The sequence below is a fragment of the Triturus cristatus genome, chromosome 4_1 (genome assembly GCF_964204655.1).
Source record: "Triturus cristatus chromosome 4_1, aTriCri1.1, whole genome shotgun sequence".
Lineage (NCBI taxonomy): Eukaryota > Metazoa > Chordata > Amphibia > Caudata > Salamandridae > Triturus > Triturus cristatus.
In genome coordinates this window covers 808,610,501-808,628,382 of record NC_140585.1, presented here as the reverse complement: position 1 = coordinate 808,628,382, position 17,882 = coordinate 808,610,501, and the positions used below count along the sequence as shown (strand labels likewise).

Here is a 17,882-nt window from a genome sequence, read left to right as displayed (position 1 = left end):
TTGCCGTTTGATGGGTCTCACTTGTTTGGGGCCAAAGCTGACTGCGCTTCAACCACAGCAGGGCAACTGCAAGATCCCTGGGACTTCAAACCCGGCCTAGGAACTGTAGACAATTTTGCAAGTTTCGAGGATTCTTTATGAACCTGTCCTCCAGGTTTACGTCATTGAAAATCACTTGGCCGGAGTCCTGAATGCAGATGTGTACAGTCTCAGTCAACAGTATTCAGCTGACCACGAGTGGCGTCACTATATGGATGTGGTACTTCCACATTGGACATGTTTGCCACTCACTTTCTGCAGTCTGCAGTATCCGTTGCAGGGGACGCGTTTCCTTTAGATTCGGTCTCCAAGCTTCCTTGTGCCCCTCCCCCCCCTTGATTACACTCGTTCTGCGGGCGATTTGCCACGACCAGGCCCAAGTCCTATTAATAGCCCTGGATTGGCTAAGAAGAATGTGGTACACAGATCTTCTTTTCCTCTTTTTATACCCTCCACTCGGTCTCTTTCTCAGGGCATACCTCCTCTCGCAATCGTACGGGCAGGTTCTACACCCCCACCTCCAGAGCCAGCACCTTCATGCCTAGAGATTGAACAGGGCACCCTGAATTCTTTACTCTCCCACCTGATGTGGTGGGCGTTATTTTATCAGCCAGAAGACACTCCACAAAGATGGTCTATGCTGGCAGGTGGGCAAGATTTGTTAATGTCGGGAATGCGGGTGGGTGGAATTTTGTGGATCCATGCAGATTCCAGAACTTTCCATCACAGAAATGTGAGGGAAATGTGTTTTTTTTTGGGACAAAGTTTGAGGTTTGCAAGGAATTCTGGGTAACAGAACCTAGTGAGAGCCAGACAAGTCACCCCATCCTGGATTCCCCTGGGTATCTAGTTTAAAACAAAAAAAACGGTCTGTTTTCACTGTAAAAATGTGGAGTGTCTAACTTGCGTTTTGGGACGTTTCCTGTTGCGGGGACTAGGCTTACCCACACAAGCGAAGTACCATTTTTATCGGGAGACTTAGAGGAATACAGAATTGTAGAGCAACTGTTATTACCTATTGACTTTTGATGCATTTCTGCCTTCCCAAATGTAAGACTATGTGTAAAAAAAAAAAAAAAAGTCACTTTAAATAATGTCCTATAATTCACATGCTAGTATGGGTACCCACAATTTCAGAGATGTGCAAATAGCTACTGTTTCTAAACTCTATATTTTGTACCAATTTCAGAAATACATGATGTCTTTCATACTGGTTTTTCACTGTTAATATTTTCCCAAATGAATTGCTATATACCCGGTACACCATAAAAAAACCATTGCAAGATGCTGCTCAGTTATTGGCTCTGCGTTCATCGGGTTCTTGGTGAACCTACAAGTCCTATATATCCCCACAACCAGAAGGGTCCAGCTGATGTAACGGTATATTGCTTTAAAAAAAATCTGTCATACTTAGAAGTTGTTATAGGTGAAAACTTTGGCACAAATGGCTGGTTTTTTTCAATTCATTTTCAATTTTTCTTATTTTCAGCTGTTAGTTTATATTTGAAAAAACCTTGAAGGATCTACACAAATGACCCCTTGCTAAATTCAGATTTTTGTCAACTTTTCTGAAATGTATAGCTTTCCAGGATCCATTATTGCTTTCATACCCAGTTCTACCAGGCCTAGCAGCGAAGGGGTAAATGGTGTGGAGAGAAGTCAATTGATCTTTTGAAAGCCCATTTGTCAGAGGTTTTAAGTTTTGGGCTATCCTTGGTGCAACAAGGTTGTGCTGTGGCAACTGTTAAAGGTTACCCATCTGCTTTGTCTGCATTTCTTTGTTTGCTGGATCAGCCTTCACTTTTTAAATCCCCCATAGTTATGATATTTATTAAGAGTCTCACTATTGGGTTTACTCCCACTCTGTTTATTTTGCCTCAGTGGGATCCTAATCTTGTTTTTAAGTTTCTAATGGCTTCACCTTTTAAACCCTTACATAGTTGCCCATTAAGGTTTCTTGCTTTCAAGGCTATATTTTTTGTTGTAATTACATCTGCTAGAAGGGTGAGTGAATTACAAGCTCTTATTTCGAAGCCTCCTTTTACTTCTTTCCATGTGGATAAGATGGTTCCTATGGCCAGAGCTGCTTTCCTGCCTAAGGTAGTCACTCCATTCCACTTGGGGTAGTCCATTACCTTGCCTACTTTCTACCCTCCCCCACATCCATCTAAGGAGGAGAGACTTCATTGTTTGGTCCCGCAAGAGGGCAGTGAGCTTCTACTTGGACAACACCAGAGTATTCAGACTGTATGACCAGTTATTCATCGGAAATGTGGGCAAGATGAAGGGCAAGGCTGTCCACAAAAGAACTTTATCAAGGTGGATAATCCTGTGCATCAAGATTTGCTATGTCATGGCTAAGAAGGAGCCAGCTGAAGGTATTCCTGCTCATTCTCTCAGAGCAAAATAATCATCTTCTGCTTTGACTGTAGATGTCCCTGTGATTGACATCTGCAAAGCGGCAACTTGGGCCTCCCTCCACACCATTCCAATGCATTATTGTTAGGATTCGGAGGTGAGGAGGGATGGCCACTTTGCTCATTCTGTGTTACAGGGTTTTTTCTTATAGGCAGGCAGGCACCCTCCTCCGAGTGCGGGACTGCTTGGGGATGCTATTCAAAAGGTGAGGATTCCGCAGACAGATGTATCTATTGGAAGAACAAGTTACTTACCTTCTGTAACGCTTTTTCTGGTGGATACAGTATCTGCCTGTGGAGTCCTCACTGATCCACCCGCCTACCCGTGCCACAGTCTGCTTATACCGAAAATACATTTGTTTAAATCTTTCATATGAATTATTTTCTATGAGGTTTCCTGTTTTAATCATGAGGATTCTTTGATTTGAAAATCCTATTGTGGGCTGTTATTTCCTTATCTTTTGTAATGTGTACTTGTTTGAAATGTTGTTGGTTCACCCGTTCGCCTTGAAGGCATGGAAAAAATGGGTGTAACTGACGTCAGCACACCGACTAGATACTCTTATGGCTCTGATTACGTCACACAGAGTCGCATGCAGAGCTTATACATTGTGATGTGCTCGTCAACGTGGAAGAGCTATGGAGAAAGGTTTCCTTGGAATGCCTGGGGGTTATTCAAAAGGTGACGAATACACAGCCAGATACTGTATCCACCAGAAAGTGTTACAGAAGGTAAGTAACTTGTTCATTTAGTACATAGTGTGTGCAGTGAGTCACACTACAACATTTAATGTGGTTGGAAAATTCTGTCTTATAACATGTTTCCTATTTCCACAGAACTCTGGTAACTGATAATATCCAGGCCTCCTGGTGGCTTGCAAAGCTGAGTAATGACAAAGTAATTAGTGTGAATGTATGATTGAAGTGAGAAAATTGTGCACACCCACAATAGTAATACAAACAAAAAAAGAATAGCAGTCATTATAGAACTAAGGGGATCTGTATGGTCCTGATGAAAGCTAGGAGATTTTCTGGGCTATGATGAACGGACAAACATGTTGACCTGAGTCAATCTAGTCACCTCAATCATCCAGCCCTTTTTAGGTCTTGGCTGGCGTTGGAGCGCGCATGCGCTTCTCGCCTCGAGACTTAGAGTAAACAAGTTAAGGGGACTCAATCACGCCCCTCCTTTCCATTGGGGAGCGTCAGCATTTATGGTAAACGCTGGCTTCCCATTGGAAAGGAGGGTTTTTAGTTGCCTCCCTTTGGCTTTTTCCTGGACGGGCTCGTCTGATTCACGGCTGTATATATATACCTCTACCTCTCTCTACCCGCACACGTGTGTGTATGTATGTATGTATATATATATATATATATATATATATACATGCATGTGCATTTATACGTGTGTGATATATATATATATATATAGATAGATAGATATTCACTGAAAAAAACATAGGTTTCAGGGGCGTTATAGTTAGCTGGACTTTTCAATGGTACAAAACCATTGAAATTCCCCCGTTATAATTAGTTCAGCTAACTATAACTCGCACGCTGATGACGTCACATATTACATCACTCATGACATGGTCAGTGACATCACTGATGACATCACTGATGACATCTCAAATGACATCACTGATGACATCATCCAGTGAATGTGTGTTTTTCTGAAAATTACATATGTTTTATATATGTATATCTCAAGGTCGATGGAAGAATAAATGGGCATTTAAGTGTCTAAATGGAGGATTTGTTTTTGAAAAATGGATTGTATAACTGACTAAGTGTATCTTAGTGAATACATGGCTTAGTGAGTAATGTTTAAATATGTAAATATCTGTATCAGTCTCTCACTTTGTGTATAAGTGGCTGCATGGGTTGGTGAGTAGCTACATGAGTGTCTATATAGGTTATTAGTTTTTTTTGAGTATTAGTATGAGTGTCTGTATGGTTCGGTGGGGGGGTATTGTATAGTGCATAGGTGCATGAATGAGTGACTCACTGTTTGTATGTGTTGAAGACAGCATGTGTGCAGGACTGTATGGGTGGATGAGTGTGTGCATGGGTGTGTTAGTGAGTGAATGACTGTCTCAATAGTGTCTTTGAGTAACTGCATATGTTTCAAACTTGTATATGTGACTTTTGGTGTATATGTGAGAGTGAGAGATTGAAAGAGTTCCTGTATGAATAAGTATGTGTTTCTATAAGTGATTGTTTAAAAGACTAAGTATGTGTAAGTTTCTGTAGAAGTAAGTGTGGTGGTGTGTGTATAACTGTATATGCAAGTAAATGGATGTTTGATTCTTTATTAGCATGAGACTGTGTGAGTAACTCTATGGATGAGTGGCGTTGTGTAACAGGATGTATAGGTGTATGAGTACATATGATTGAGTACATGTATGAGTGACTGTATAGGACTGTTGGTGAATGAGTGGATGTGTATGTGGATCTTAGAATTACTGAATAGGTTGTTGTAACTGATATTGGTATGTCCATTGTTTTGAAAATTTTAGTTTCTGTTTTTGAATGTGTGTATCAAAGGTTATATTAGGGGGAGAGGAGGTCTGCCACTCTATCACAAGGATGATGTCATCAGTGATGTCATGAGTGATGTCACTGACCATGTCATGAGTGATGTAATATGTGACGTCATCAGCAGTGCATTGCGGGCGTGCGAGTTATAGTTAGCTGAACTAACTATAACGGGGGAATTTCAATGGTTTTGTACGAGTGAAAAGTCCAGCTAACTATAACGCCCCTGAAACCTATGGTTTTTTCAGTGAATATCTAATGTTTTTTAAATGCTGATTCCTAACTATAACATGCCTGAAACATATGGTTTTTTCAGTGAATTTCAAAGGTTTTTTAAATGCTAATTTCTAACTATGCCTACAGCGATAGGACATGTGAAAAAAGAAGAAAAAACGCACAGGAAGAAAAAACAGAAATGCAAAAAGAAGCAACAGAAGTCCTCAAAGACGAAGAAAAGTGCAGGAAGAAGGATAACGTGCATAAAGAACAAACAGAAGAGCAGAAAGAAGCCTTGTTGCAAAATCATCCTGTACCCTCAACTTTTTCAGACGGATACTGGTGGTAACTGAGTCTGACTAACCAGTCCTAGAGCCAGTGCTATGTTAACAGACACTCAGAATACAGTGAAAACACCTACATACACTAGGGAACACTATGCGTTGGGGTCCCCCTGTGATCAGCATGACCTCCTCTGTAAGCCCCTAGTATATAATAGGGCAGGGTATTAAAACTACCTCTTAAAACGCGCCACAGGGCGTGTTTGCACACGTCACCTCCGACCCCGTCCCCTCACTTCCCCACTGTGTAAACACGCCCTGTGGCCGTTTTAAGTTGGGAGATTAAGTCCCCTTGATTCCTGAGGGTCCCTAGGGTCCAACTAGACCACTAGGTACCTCCAGTAAGCGCCACAGAGCTGCGTTGCAGAGAGATGTAAAAAGGGGCGTGGCCTCAGAACACTTGTCTGCAACGCAGCTCCGTGGCGCATACTGGAGATACCTGGTGGGCTAGTTCGCCCTCAGGGACCCTCAGTATTGAAGGGGAATTCATTCCCCAACTTACAACTGGCCAAGGGGCGCGTTTGCAGAGTGCTGCAAGGAGGCGGCGATGCCGGTCTTTCATTTTTTTAAGAAGGAGGGCTGTGTGGCGCCCCTTCTTCTAATTTACTGGCCCTGGGGACCCCATCCCCCAGGGCCTGCACCCTAACTTTTTATGTTGAAAAAAATAAATTTGGCCCTCCCAAGGCCTTAATCGGCCCCGGGGACCCCAACCCCCGGGTCATGGCCTTTCTTTTTTTTTTATTATTATTATTCTTTGGGCGGGGGCTGCGTTGCCCCCCTCCTCAGGCCACTTATGGCCCCGGGGACCCCATCCCCCGGGGCCGACCTTTGTTTATTATTTAAAAAATATATATATTTATAGAAACACCTAGGACATGCTGGACAAACCGTACGTACCTATCACCATGACGATTTGCGTGATATTCATTAAAAGGCGACTATGCATAGAATGAATCCACATGGAATGTATTTACACCGCTAGTGAAGCTCTGACGTGTCTGACGCCCTACCGTGCCTAATCCCGGCGCCCCCGCCGGTGGGTACTCTCCAAGTAGACACCCTTGTCGTTTATTTATACAAACATGGGTAGCTATTGACGGGCACATTTAATATACACGCACACCAAGCCATTCAAAGGGGATTCGACAAAAACTCGACCAAACTATGCAAGAAACCCCCCTCACGGTTAATAAAATACACATCCACCGCCGGATGTGTAATACTTTTTATTTTACTCTCTGGAAAGGAGACAAACCTCACTTGAGAGTCACAGCGTGCTCCTGGCTGAACCCAATGCTGTGTTACACCCACCAGTGCCCGCCGAGTGCCTCACACCTCTGTGTTGTATTCCACCAGCTAGTGCGTATGCTATGACACTCTCTAGCCCATGTGCACTGTAACACCACCCCGTGAATATGTCATGCCACACTTGCCTTCGCACGGGTTATATTGCCCCATCTAACGTGCCTTCCTCGATGCCTATGTTATAATGCACAACGCTATGCCATACATATTACAATCTGGGATCCATATCTTTGTCACAGTGCATATGCAACGTTACACTCCCCAGCACATATTTTATATTACAACTTTAGAGACTATGTTCTATATAACACTGCGTCCACCTACCCTTTTCATGGGCATTACATTTTGCGATGGGGGGTGGAGGGTCAGGGGGTGTTTCTGCCAAGTGAGCTCGGAGTCAGTCTCAAACGTCCTCTTCTTCCTGAATAAAAGTGAGATTATGCTGCATACTTGTTCATATTTTAAGTAGTTCGCACACACACATTTTAAAAACAAAGTTCCTAATACCCACCTTCTCTGAGCAGTTAGCTTGCTACCCCATCCACCTCCTCCCTATCCTCTGTTGTCTGAATCCATGGACTAGCCTCCTCCCTCCTGCCATGCATGGTGTGATATGCTGCCACTGCCCTCCATTTAGCATGATGTACCAGTCCACTCCTCCTGCCCTCCATTGCCCAATTCTATGGCCCATCATTGACCTCCTGCTTAGCCTCTGTGCTTAGCTTGCTGCCTCTATTCTCCTTCCCCCTGCCCTCCGATGTCTTTGTGCATGCCCCTGCATCATCCTTTTGGCCCACCATGTTCCATGGACCTGCCACTCCTATCTATTCTGAGTGTTCTGTTGAGCTGCCACTCCCCTCCCACCTGCCTAGCATTGTCAGATGACTGTAACCTGTCCCTGCCACCTCCACTCTGCTTGTCCACATGCCATGCCCCTATCCCCTACCTCCTGTCCTCTATGGTCCATTTTACTGCCACACCCTTCTGCCCTCCCTGGTCTGTTGTGCTGCAACTGCTCCTCCTGCCTGCCCCGCGCGGTCTTTTGTGAGGCCCCTTCCCCTGAACTCTCTTGTCTGTGCCCAGGTCCTGACCGTCCCTTCTATCCTCCATGGTCCTTTGTGCATGCCCCTGCACCCTCCTTCTTGCCCATTGTGCTGCCACTAACCCTCCTGCTTGCCATGCATGGTCTTCTGTGCTGCCGTGGCCCCTCCCACCTTCTTTGTGTGGTCAGCTAGCTGCCCCTGACCCCCTCCCACCTTCCCTCCATGGTCTGTGTGTATGCCATCATAGTCTCTTTGTTGCTGTCCATGGTGTGTCTTGTTTCAAGTGCCCATCCTGCCTGACCTCCATGGTCATCTTGCTGCTCCTGTCCTGCCCCCTTGCCCCCAGCCCTCTGTTTCCATGTGCAGACCCCTATTCCCTCCCTCCTGGCTTGTCTGTTCCATTGTAATGCCCCTTATCCGTCCCTCCTGCCCTTTATGGTCTGTTATGCTGCAGCTTTCTCTCCTGTCTGTCCATTATGGTCAGCTAGCTACCATTGCCTCTTTCCCCTCTGTTCTCTGTTGTCCATGTGCATGGTCCTGTTCCCTCCCTATTGCTTTCTATGGATTGTTGTGCTGCACTCCCGTCCCGCATGCGCTGTGTGGTGTATTGTGCTGCTGCAAACCCTGATGCCTGCCCTGTAGGGTCAGTTTGGTGCACCTCTCCATGTCCCTCCTGTCCTCTGTTATCCGAGTCCATGTCCCTACCCCAATTCCTCCTGCCTACCATGATCCAATGTACCATACTTGCGAACATTTTGAACTTGGTAAGAGGGAGATTTTGAAAAAAAAACTGGGGTATTGATTTTCCCCCCTTGAGTTACATTGAAAAAGAGGAGATTGTAGACAGGAGACAGATCAAATAAAGCCCATTTGAGCTTAAAAACATTGGACGTTTCCTGGCTGAAATGGGTCTGTTGGCATGTATGGTTGTACTACCACTGCCTCTTCCTTCTGCCCACAATGGTCTATTATATTGCCACAGCCTCTCTTGCCAGTACTGTATTGTTGGTTTGTTGCCCCTGCCCCCCTTTCCACTGCCCTCCATAGTCTGTTGTGCTGCCACTGCCCTTCCTGCCTGCCCAGTGTGGTCAAATTGTTGCCTCTGCACTCTCCTACCTGCCTTCAATTTTCAGAGTCCGTGCCCCTGGCCTCTGCCTCTCAACAGTATCCCAATGAACAACTAGATTGCTAACATTCTATATTTATTACAAAAGTGTGGAACGCCTGACGTCATCTTGATGTAATCAAAACTGTAATACCTAGAGTATTTCCTTTAGAAATTACATATATGAGAGGGTCTTATTTGCATCAAAATTATGGTTAGTGCTCTAAAAAACTAAAATGAGGGCATATTTTCTGAGTTATCAAATAGTGACAAAGAACTTTTAAATTATTTGTAATCTTTGTTTTTTTATCCAGTTGACCACTTGCTTAAATGTTGCACCTAGGGGAGAGGATGTGGTGTTACTTCCTGAGCTGCAGACTTTGCAAGTGGGGAACCGGGTTGGAGTTTCTGCTTCAGCTCAACATTCTGGTCAAATCACTTAATCTCCCCATGTCTACAACCAAAATGAATTTGATCTTGTGTGATGTAACCAATGCTCATGTAAAGCACTCCAATACCTGACAAGTCTGCACTATATAAAAACACAAAAAATAAGTGTTTTGCACACTTCTGTCATTGGGCTACATGTGGGCTACATCTGAGTGATATTTGTGCTGCATTTGGGCTCTTTTTTCTCTGGTGGCCATCTTGGGAGATTTATTTGTTATGAAGTTTCCTAATTTCCTCATTTACTGCAGTCTCCTCAGTAGGAAATGCTTTCAGTTTTTTACTTTGATTCCATCAAGAAGGCATTCAGATGTGTCACACATTTGCCATAAATTCTGAATGTTAGCACTCTAGTTGCTCATTAAATCACTGTAGTTAAGCTACTGCTCACCACAGAAGTCTGCTGCTGGTATTAAAAGTGCATGTTTCAGTCTGCATGTCAGAATTTTTTTATGAAATAGAGGATTTGAGAAGTCAAAATGTGCCCTAATTTTTCTTTCAGCAGCACTAATCATAATTTCTATGGCAAAATGAACCCCCTCATTTTGTTCCTTCGTAAATTAAATGTTTTAAGTGTTACCACTTTATTCCAATCAAGATGGCTTCAGGTGTGCCATACTTTTGTCATAAGTAAGACTGTTAGCGCTCTAGTTGTTCGTTAGAACACTCTGGGACATTCTGTCATTGGGCTATACTTGGGCTACATCTGGGTGATATTTGGGCTACATTTGGGCTCTTTTGCCTCTGGTGGCCATTTTGGGAGACTTATTTGTTATGATGTTTCCTAATTTCCTCATTTACTACAGTCTCCTCAGTAGGAAATACTTTCCGTTTTTTACTTTGATTCCATCAAGAAGGCATTCAGATGTGTCACACATTTGCCATAAATTCAGAATGTTAGCACTCTAGTTGCTTATTAGATCACTGTAGTAAAGCTACTGCTCACCAGGGAAGTCTGCTGCTGGTATTGAAAGTGCATGTTTCAGTCTGCATGTCAGAATTTTTTTATGAAATCGAAGAGGATTTGAGAAGTCACTCAAAATGTACCCTAATTTTTCTTTCTGCAGCACTAATCATACTTTCTATGGCAAAATGAACCCCCTCATTTTGTTCCTTTTTAAATTAAATGTTTTAAGTGTTACCACTTTATTCCAACCAAGATGGCTTCAGGTGTGCCATACGTTTGTCATAAGTAGGTCTGTTAGCTCTCTAGTTGTTCTTTAGAACAGTCTGGGAAGCTGCAGTAGAACACAAAGGAATCAACTGACAGTCTCTGCCCTTGTTGGATGTACATGTTGTACTGAGAATGTCAGACTTCATTCTCACATGACTGAGAAAGATAATGTGAATTTACAGAAAATATGCTCTCAGTTTAGCTTATAGAACACCTTCCAAACCTCTGTGGGAAAAGCATGAGGAAAATAGTTTTCTCTCAAACATGATTCATGATATCACAGCAGAAGGCTTTTTCACATGGTAATCGCCTTAGAACACACCACAATTCCTAAAATGAGTATGGTACCATCAACAAATGATTTATAATGTAACTAAAGTCTTAAAACCTTCTATTAACTGCAATGCTTTTTAATGAGGTGCCATCATGTATATTGGTCCCAAGATGGCTGCCAACACTTCTTGGATGAAGTGCTGATAGCCAATCAGATCTCACGATGAGATGTGTGGTTAGGCTCCGCCCAGATATGTGATTTTACTTTTGATTTTCCCAGGAACTACTGAACGGATTTACACCATTTAAGCAAAAGGCACAAGTGTGAACTGAGGACTACCTCTTTGCCAAATTTGGTGTAATTCCGTTCAGCCCTTCGGGCTGTAGCTGCGTCAACAGGTCCTATGGGAAAATGCATGGGGAAAATGCGTTTTGGGACCCAACATTTTTGTCGGCCCCCGCTTGACGAATCACCATGAAATTTTCAGGATAGGAGCTGGCCAAAAGTTTGGAAACTTTCGCGAAGATTCATCAATCGACGCCAACGTTATTCCAAATAGAATGTTGCAGATTTCCTATGGAAAATAGGTCCTAACTATAACTACCTACTGGCGACTGCCAGTAGGTAATATATATATACACACACACCTGCTTATCTATATAAATATAAATGCATGCATACATATGCATGTTATTTACATGAAAGTTTGAAAAACACTAATAAAACCAAAGCTAAAAGGTCACCTAATTACAAACAGAATTGCTTTAACTTAAACGAGGGCGAGACCTATTGCATTTTCAATGCTTGTTTTAAACAGCCATGGGCGCCCGACAAGTAAAAGCATTTTGGGTCTTCAAAATCCAGAATATATGGGTTGAGCTGTCGCCAGTGTTGGAACACTAACATCAGTGTTCAGACCTTTCAAGCAGCCCACTCTGTAGCCATCACAACAAATGCACTCCACACAGTGTGGGGTACCCATGTGGGAACATTGAACTGCAGGGGCCTTCAAGGTCCTGAGGAGGTGGTGAAAAGCATAAATGTTAAAGTTGAATGCATTCTTAACCCTAAAATCATGCCAGATACAGGTCTTTTGGGTATGGAGGCAGTTCAAATTCAAGTAGACAACACAAACATCATGTTATGTTTTGACAGACAGTGAGGTACAATGTCACATGCTGTCCAATCTTGCACAAAACAAACGGAGATGCATAATTTAGAGAAGATAACACTAGTAGCAGTACACCTATCTGGTGTGAAGAATACAGACATTGACTGGCTAATTAGACAGATGAACACCTAGCATAAATGGGAAATAAACGACATCAAACAGCACACCAAACGTAGATCTCTTCGTACATAACGGAAACTACCAAAGCTTTGCATCCAGATACTCCCACCAACTGTCTCTAGGTAATGCCCTATCAATGGAATGGTCAAGGAAATTTGCATACACTTTTACCCCAATAACACTCACGCTAGTGAGATGGTGCCACCCATGATTCTAATCCTGATATCACTCCAGTGGGGCCAGACCAGCTTTGTTCTCTAATCTAGTGGAGATGGCACAGATCGCAGTAGCGAGGCTGCCAGCTCATCATGACTTGTTGACAGTTGAAAAGGGTCTGCTGTACCACTCCGATCTAGCTACCTTCAGCCTAGTAGTAGGGCTCTGAAAGATTGGTTGGGTCACCTTCTGCTACCTATAAGGGAATGGAGATCCTAAATGTGTGCTACAGGTTAATGTGCTAGTGCATTTCCCCAAGTAAGAGACTTGGGGAAAGGGAGTCATAGGAAGTAATTTTTTCAATCCTTAGGCATCAAGAGATTTCCTAGAGGGGGCGAAGGTGATCACGCCACAGAGATAAGTCCCCCCCCCCCCCCCCCCATATCAGTGTGGAACCTAAATCTAGAGCTGAAAAAGCTCATGAATCCACACCTTTAGCTCATGCATAATGCTAGACTTTTGCTAGTATTTAACAGGCAAGATGGCTTTCTTAACTGCAATCACATCTTTAAGAACTGCAGGCACTCACACTGCAATAGTCTTGCCTGTAGAGATACACAAATACCGAGTGTTAATGAGAACTAACCCACAGTTTCTCCTAAAGATGATTTTGCACTTTAATGTCAACCAGGCCATTTAGATACGTGTTTTCCAACAACCAAAACCACAAGCTAAAAGGGCTCTTCATAATTTAATTTCAGAAGGGCACTCATGACTTAACCACAGGGAGAAAAACTATTTAGGAAAGCAAGACAATTGTTCTTTTCAAACAAGGGTTCGCTAGTTAGTTACTAAGTGGACTATCACAAGATGGATAGTAAATAATCCAGACATGCTACAAGGGAGCAGAAGTGGCACTGGGATTAAAACCAAGGACACTTTTTACAAGAAAAAGGGAAGGGATACTTGCATTCATTACTAGTATGTCTATGTAAGAACTTTGCATAGTGGTCACATGGTCTTCTATGCACAACTGCCCGAAGCAGTACTGCTTGGATATCCAAACTAACAAGGATTTGCAGGTGAGACTAAAAGTACTGATGCACCTGTTTGCAAATGCAGACTCCTATTAATCCTTCCTCGCTAGGGAGAATACCACTATACAATCAGTGCACAGAATGTGAATCCAGAAAAGGTTCACACTGCTTAACAAAATAACTTACCTGTATGAGCAATCGTGCAGTTTGAAGAATTTTCTGGATTCACTTGCAACCCTCCTGCCTCCCCCAATTAGGTAAACTGAAAAAGAGAGCAGTAGAAGTATGGTAAGGTCAAGAGGAACCTAGTTCTACAAGAGTATTATAGGGAAGAGAAGGGGAAAAAAGAATCTGAAGATATCAGACCGAGGGGCAACAGTGGCAAACATCTGATGTCATGCAAGGGGGAATATAGCATCAAATGGCCGACTACTCAACTCGCCAAACAAAAAGAGATAGAACAGAGTAAGAAAGACCATTGTAGACCCAACCACTTGATTGAAAAACAAGGCAATGCATGTGAAGCCCTAATATTCTTCAAGCTGCATAACTACTCCTGCAGGTAAGTAAACATATTGATTGTTTGCCGCACACAAACACTTATCACATTAACCTGCTTCAGTTTAGGACTGTCCATCCTGCTTTCACATCTATTCCACGAAGCTTCAAATCAAGATCCCTACTTGTACAAATGGTCAAAACATCCACAGTGTATTTCATCAACAAGCAGGTGGGTACAAGTTTCAGAGCCCTGTCTCTAGAGGTGCAGCCATTGTGGATTGTCAAGAACTTTCAAATCACAATAGACAATTCTCCTGGTGTCCAAAATGCTGATACAGACTCACTAATCACAAGTTTCAAGAGAATAATGAAAGGCTTTTGAACTACAGTGTTACATGATGTCTTCTGTGGATGAGATTATCTGCAAATATATTCTCAAGAGCAGGATATGCACAAGTTACACATCTATGTTCTGCCAGCCAAGCACTCTGGCGAATGCTCTTCTAATATGTTAGCTGAAGCCCTGTGTGTACACATTCTCTCTGATTCAATCAGTTATCGACAAACTAGCAAGAGACCAAGCAAAGGATGACCCTGACTGCTCTGGAGTGGCCCTCTCAGTGATGGTTCCTTTCAAGTTTGGGGGTCAGATCCTGCATCCCCAACATTCAATTGTCGCACTTTGTAGCTGGGCTTCTGAGTTCTTACTTTGTGATCTTGTAAATGTTCACCAAAATTCCATGAACATTTTAGGAGGAGACATTTTAACTTGATCTTTCTTGAAAACAGCCTCTCTTGGTGCTGCTGATCAATTAAAGATTCAAGTCTATACTTCATGTTTTTTGTATTCTGAGTGTTCCTTTCCTTCTAGCTGAATATTGAAACCTTCTTACTCTGCAACAGACATTAGATATTAATTTGCGGTCCGTCTTTAAAAGCTTTAAATCGGAGTTATTTTTACCAAATGACTCCATGTTGTAGTCTGCAATTGTTGGGTCCTGTTTGTGGTTAGTTTTTGTACTAGCTCTTGATGCCCAATTGTAAACTGCATATCTGCCTACTTTCTTCCCTTTTTCAGTTTTGAAAAGAAGCATTGGATAAATGGAAGCTGGCGCTTGCTCGAAGTCCGTTTTAAAGTTTTCTGATTTTTTACAGTAAAAATCAGAAAAGTGCATTCAGATGTTTATTATTTTAAAAAAGAAAATCTTAGTGCTGCTCGTAGATGAAGCTAGTGAGTGTTGATGAATTAAAGATTGTAATACTAGCATTACAAGTAAGGCACGATTTTCGTTTGGTTTTTTTAAAAACATTTTTTAGCAAATTGCAACTTGCACGTGTGATAAATGAGTGTAATTTTGTTTAAAGCCTGTGTGCTACATTTTGTTACCCTTTTATGTTTTCTAGGATTAAAATGAAGAAAGTGTGGGCCCGAGCTGTTAATTTTGTTGGTTCAAATGAATCTAGAGTACGAACAGAATGTCGAAGAATAGGTGGTGCTGATTTTTTAGTGTGGAGGTGGATACAACCGTCTGCATCAAGTGATAATGTTACAGTGCTACCATCAAAAGTATGGCAAGGTCAAGGTATGGCTTTTCTGTATACAACTCTTGTTTACAAAAGATATTTTGCTTAAGTGACAATTTTAAATTTAGTATGACATGCATCAGTAAGATGTATTCGAGGCATGTGGGCTGCTGAATTCATATCTGTGCATAGATCGCCGCCTAGTGTTGGGTCCGGATGTTTGCACGTTGTTGTCCTGGAAGAGTCTTCGAAGTATCCTGGGATAGGTGACTCCTCCCCTGGACTACAGTGCGCATGGGCATCCTCTCCATCCTCAGATTGTTTTTTTCCGCCATTGGGTTTGGATGTGCTTATCTTGACTCAAGTTTGGAAAAACTTTTTCCAGGCCAAAAGGCCTTTAGTTCGCGTCGGTACTGTTCCCAATCGGTATCGATAGTATCTTTGTTAGTTTACTAACTTCCAGAACCAACTTTTTCGCATCTTTCCCTACCATCGACCCGTCATCGACGATGGAATCGAGGACACCATTCAAGCGGTGTCCTGTATGCAATGCGAAATATCCCCATGTCGACGTCCACCCGGTGTGCAACAAATGCCTTTCACCGGATCACGACGAGTCTACATGTATGGCCTGTGCACGATTCCGATCCAAGAAGACTCTCCGGAATCGACGAGCAGCGAGACTCGAAGCGCAGCAAGCGGCACCGGCCCCGGCCAACATCTTCAGCGCCGAGGACGAAGATGTCGAAGACGTGGAGAACCTACCCTCCAGCCCCGCTTCCGAACACGACTCCGGATCGGAAGGCGTCGAAGAACGACTCTTTCACAGAGATGAAGCCGACACCGAGGTAGGAGACTACAATGAGGCCTTAGGGGCCGAAGAGAGTAGCTCCGGTGACGAGCAAGGCCTACCCGTACAGACTGAGGATATCCCAGTGCGCCAGTCTATGGCTCCGGTCGAGGGATCGCCTTCGGGCCTTACCCAAGACCTATCCCGCAGTTCTTCGGCCCCGCCCTCTGGCCCGGCCTCGGACATTCAGCGGCAGCCATTACTACACAAAACGGCTGGTTTCCCTTCTTCCAAACCGAAAGCTGTATTGGTTCCCCAGAAACCGAAACCAAAAGTGACGCTGGTCGGATCGAGGCCCACCACACCTTCGACGCCAGCAAAACCCGTTGGCACCGACCGCACCAAACGAGACTTCGGTGCCGACCTTGCAGCAGCCGACGTCGGCGCCGACACACGGAAAAAGACCTTCGGTGCCACCAAACCTACTCGGCTCCCGGCACCGAAACAATCGGCTCCGACCCCAAAGGTCAAACTGCCTGCTGCGTCTCACACCGCTTCGACAGCACCACCAAAGGCACACTCATCAACAACGTCGACGGCCACTACCGCTCCTCGACTCGATGACCCACTGGCGCCGAAGAAGTCCACGCCTGCCTCTACAGAACCGGTCGGCGCAAAGGAATCGATGGCGCTCCAGGTGCGGCCCGTTGCTGCGCAACGCATCAAACACAAAGCAGTTCTCCAGGACACGCCAGGCTCCGAGCCGATAAAAGCTCCACCAGCCTCTTCGGCACCAGCCAACATCACTTTTGGCCTGCCGCCATCCCCGGCCCCAAAACTGTTCCACATCAGAACACGGGTCACCCACACCACGATCACGCCTGCCGAACGCTCTCCTGCAGAGACGTCTCCATCACACATCATCGACGCCGACACCGGCAGGATGATGCTCCGCAAGAGGAGAATAACTTCCGAGCCAGCTTTGGACTCCTACCGGATCCCGCTTAAGAAAAAGCAGCCAGTGGCTTCGGAACCAGTTCTTTACGAACCACTCCATTCCTCTTACCAAGATCCACAGTCCTTCTCTCCCACACACTCCGAAACAGACGTTTTGGAGGACTACATGGGTGACCACGTCCCCTACCCCGGAGAGATGGACCCTCAAGGCCAACAGGACCCTGACCAAGCTTGGGATGACCCTGTAGACTCGGGTGCACCTATGGATACACAGGACCCGCAACTCTATGGAGCAAAAACGTCTCCCACAGAGGACACTGCCGCATTCAACGCCCTCATTGAACGTGCTGCGGCCAATCATGGTGTGCAACTCCACTCTGACACCGTCGAGGACGACTTTCTCATGGATACTTTCGCATCCTCAGAAAGAAATATAAAAACTCTACCCATGTTGAAGGGTGTCCTCAAACCAGCAAAGGACATCTTCAAGGAACCCACCAGGGCAAGAGTAATAAACCCCAGGATCGACAAGAAATACAGATCGGCGCCTGGGGATCCTACCTACATTAGAGGCCAGTTACCTCTGGATTCCATAGTAGTTGCGAATGCTCGCAAACTGGCACACTCGCAAACAGGTGACGCTCCTCCCCCGGACAAAGAGTCCAAGGTGCTAGAGACCTCCGTCAAACGGGTTGCGGCCCAGGCAGCTAACATATGGCGCATTGCC

General features: G+C 44.3%; 1 protein-coding gene across 2 annotated transcripts in view; it reads left to right on the top strand.

Annotated features, from left to right (window-relative positions):
- LEMD3 (LEM domain containing 3) overlaps positions 1–17,882 on the top strand; it is a 209,161-nt gene that overhangs the window by 127,853 nt on the left and 63,426 nt on the right. For both annotated transcript variants that reach the window (XM_085653431.1, XM_085653430.1), the window contains exon 9: positions 15,289–15,467. In XM_085653431.1, coding sequence (XP_085509557.1) covers positions 15,289–15,467 — 179 coding nt within the window. The remainder of the gene's footprint in view (positions 1–15,288; positions 15,468–17,882) is intronic.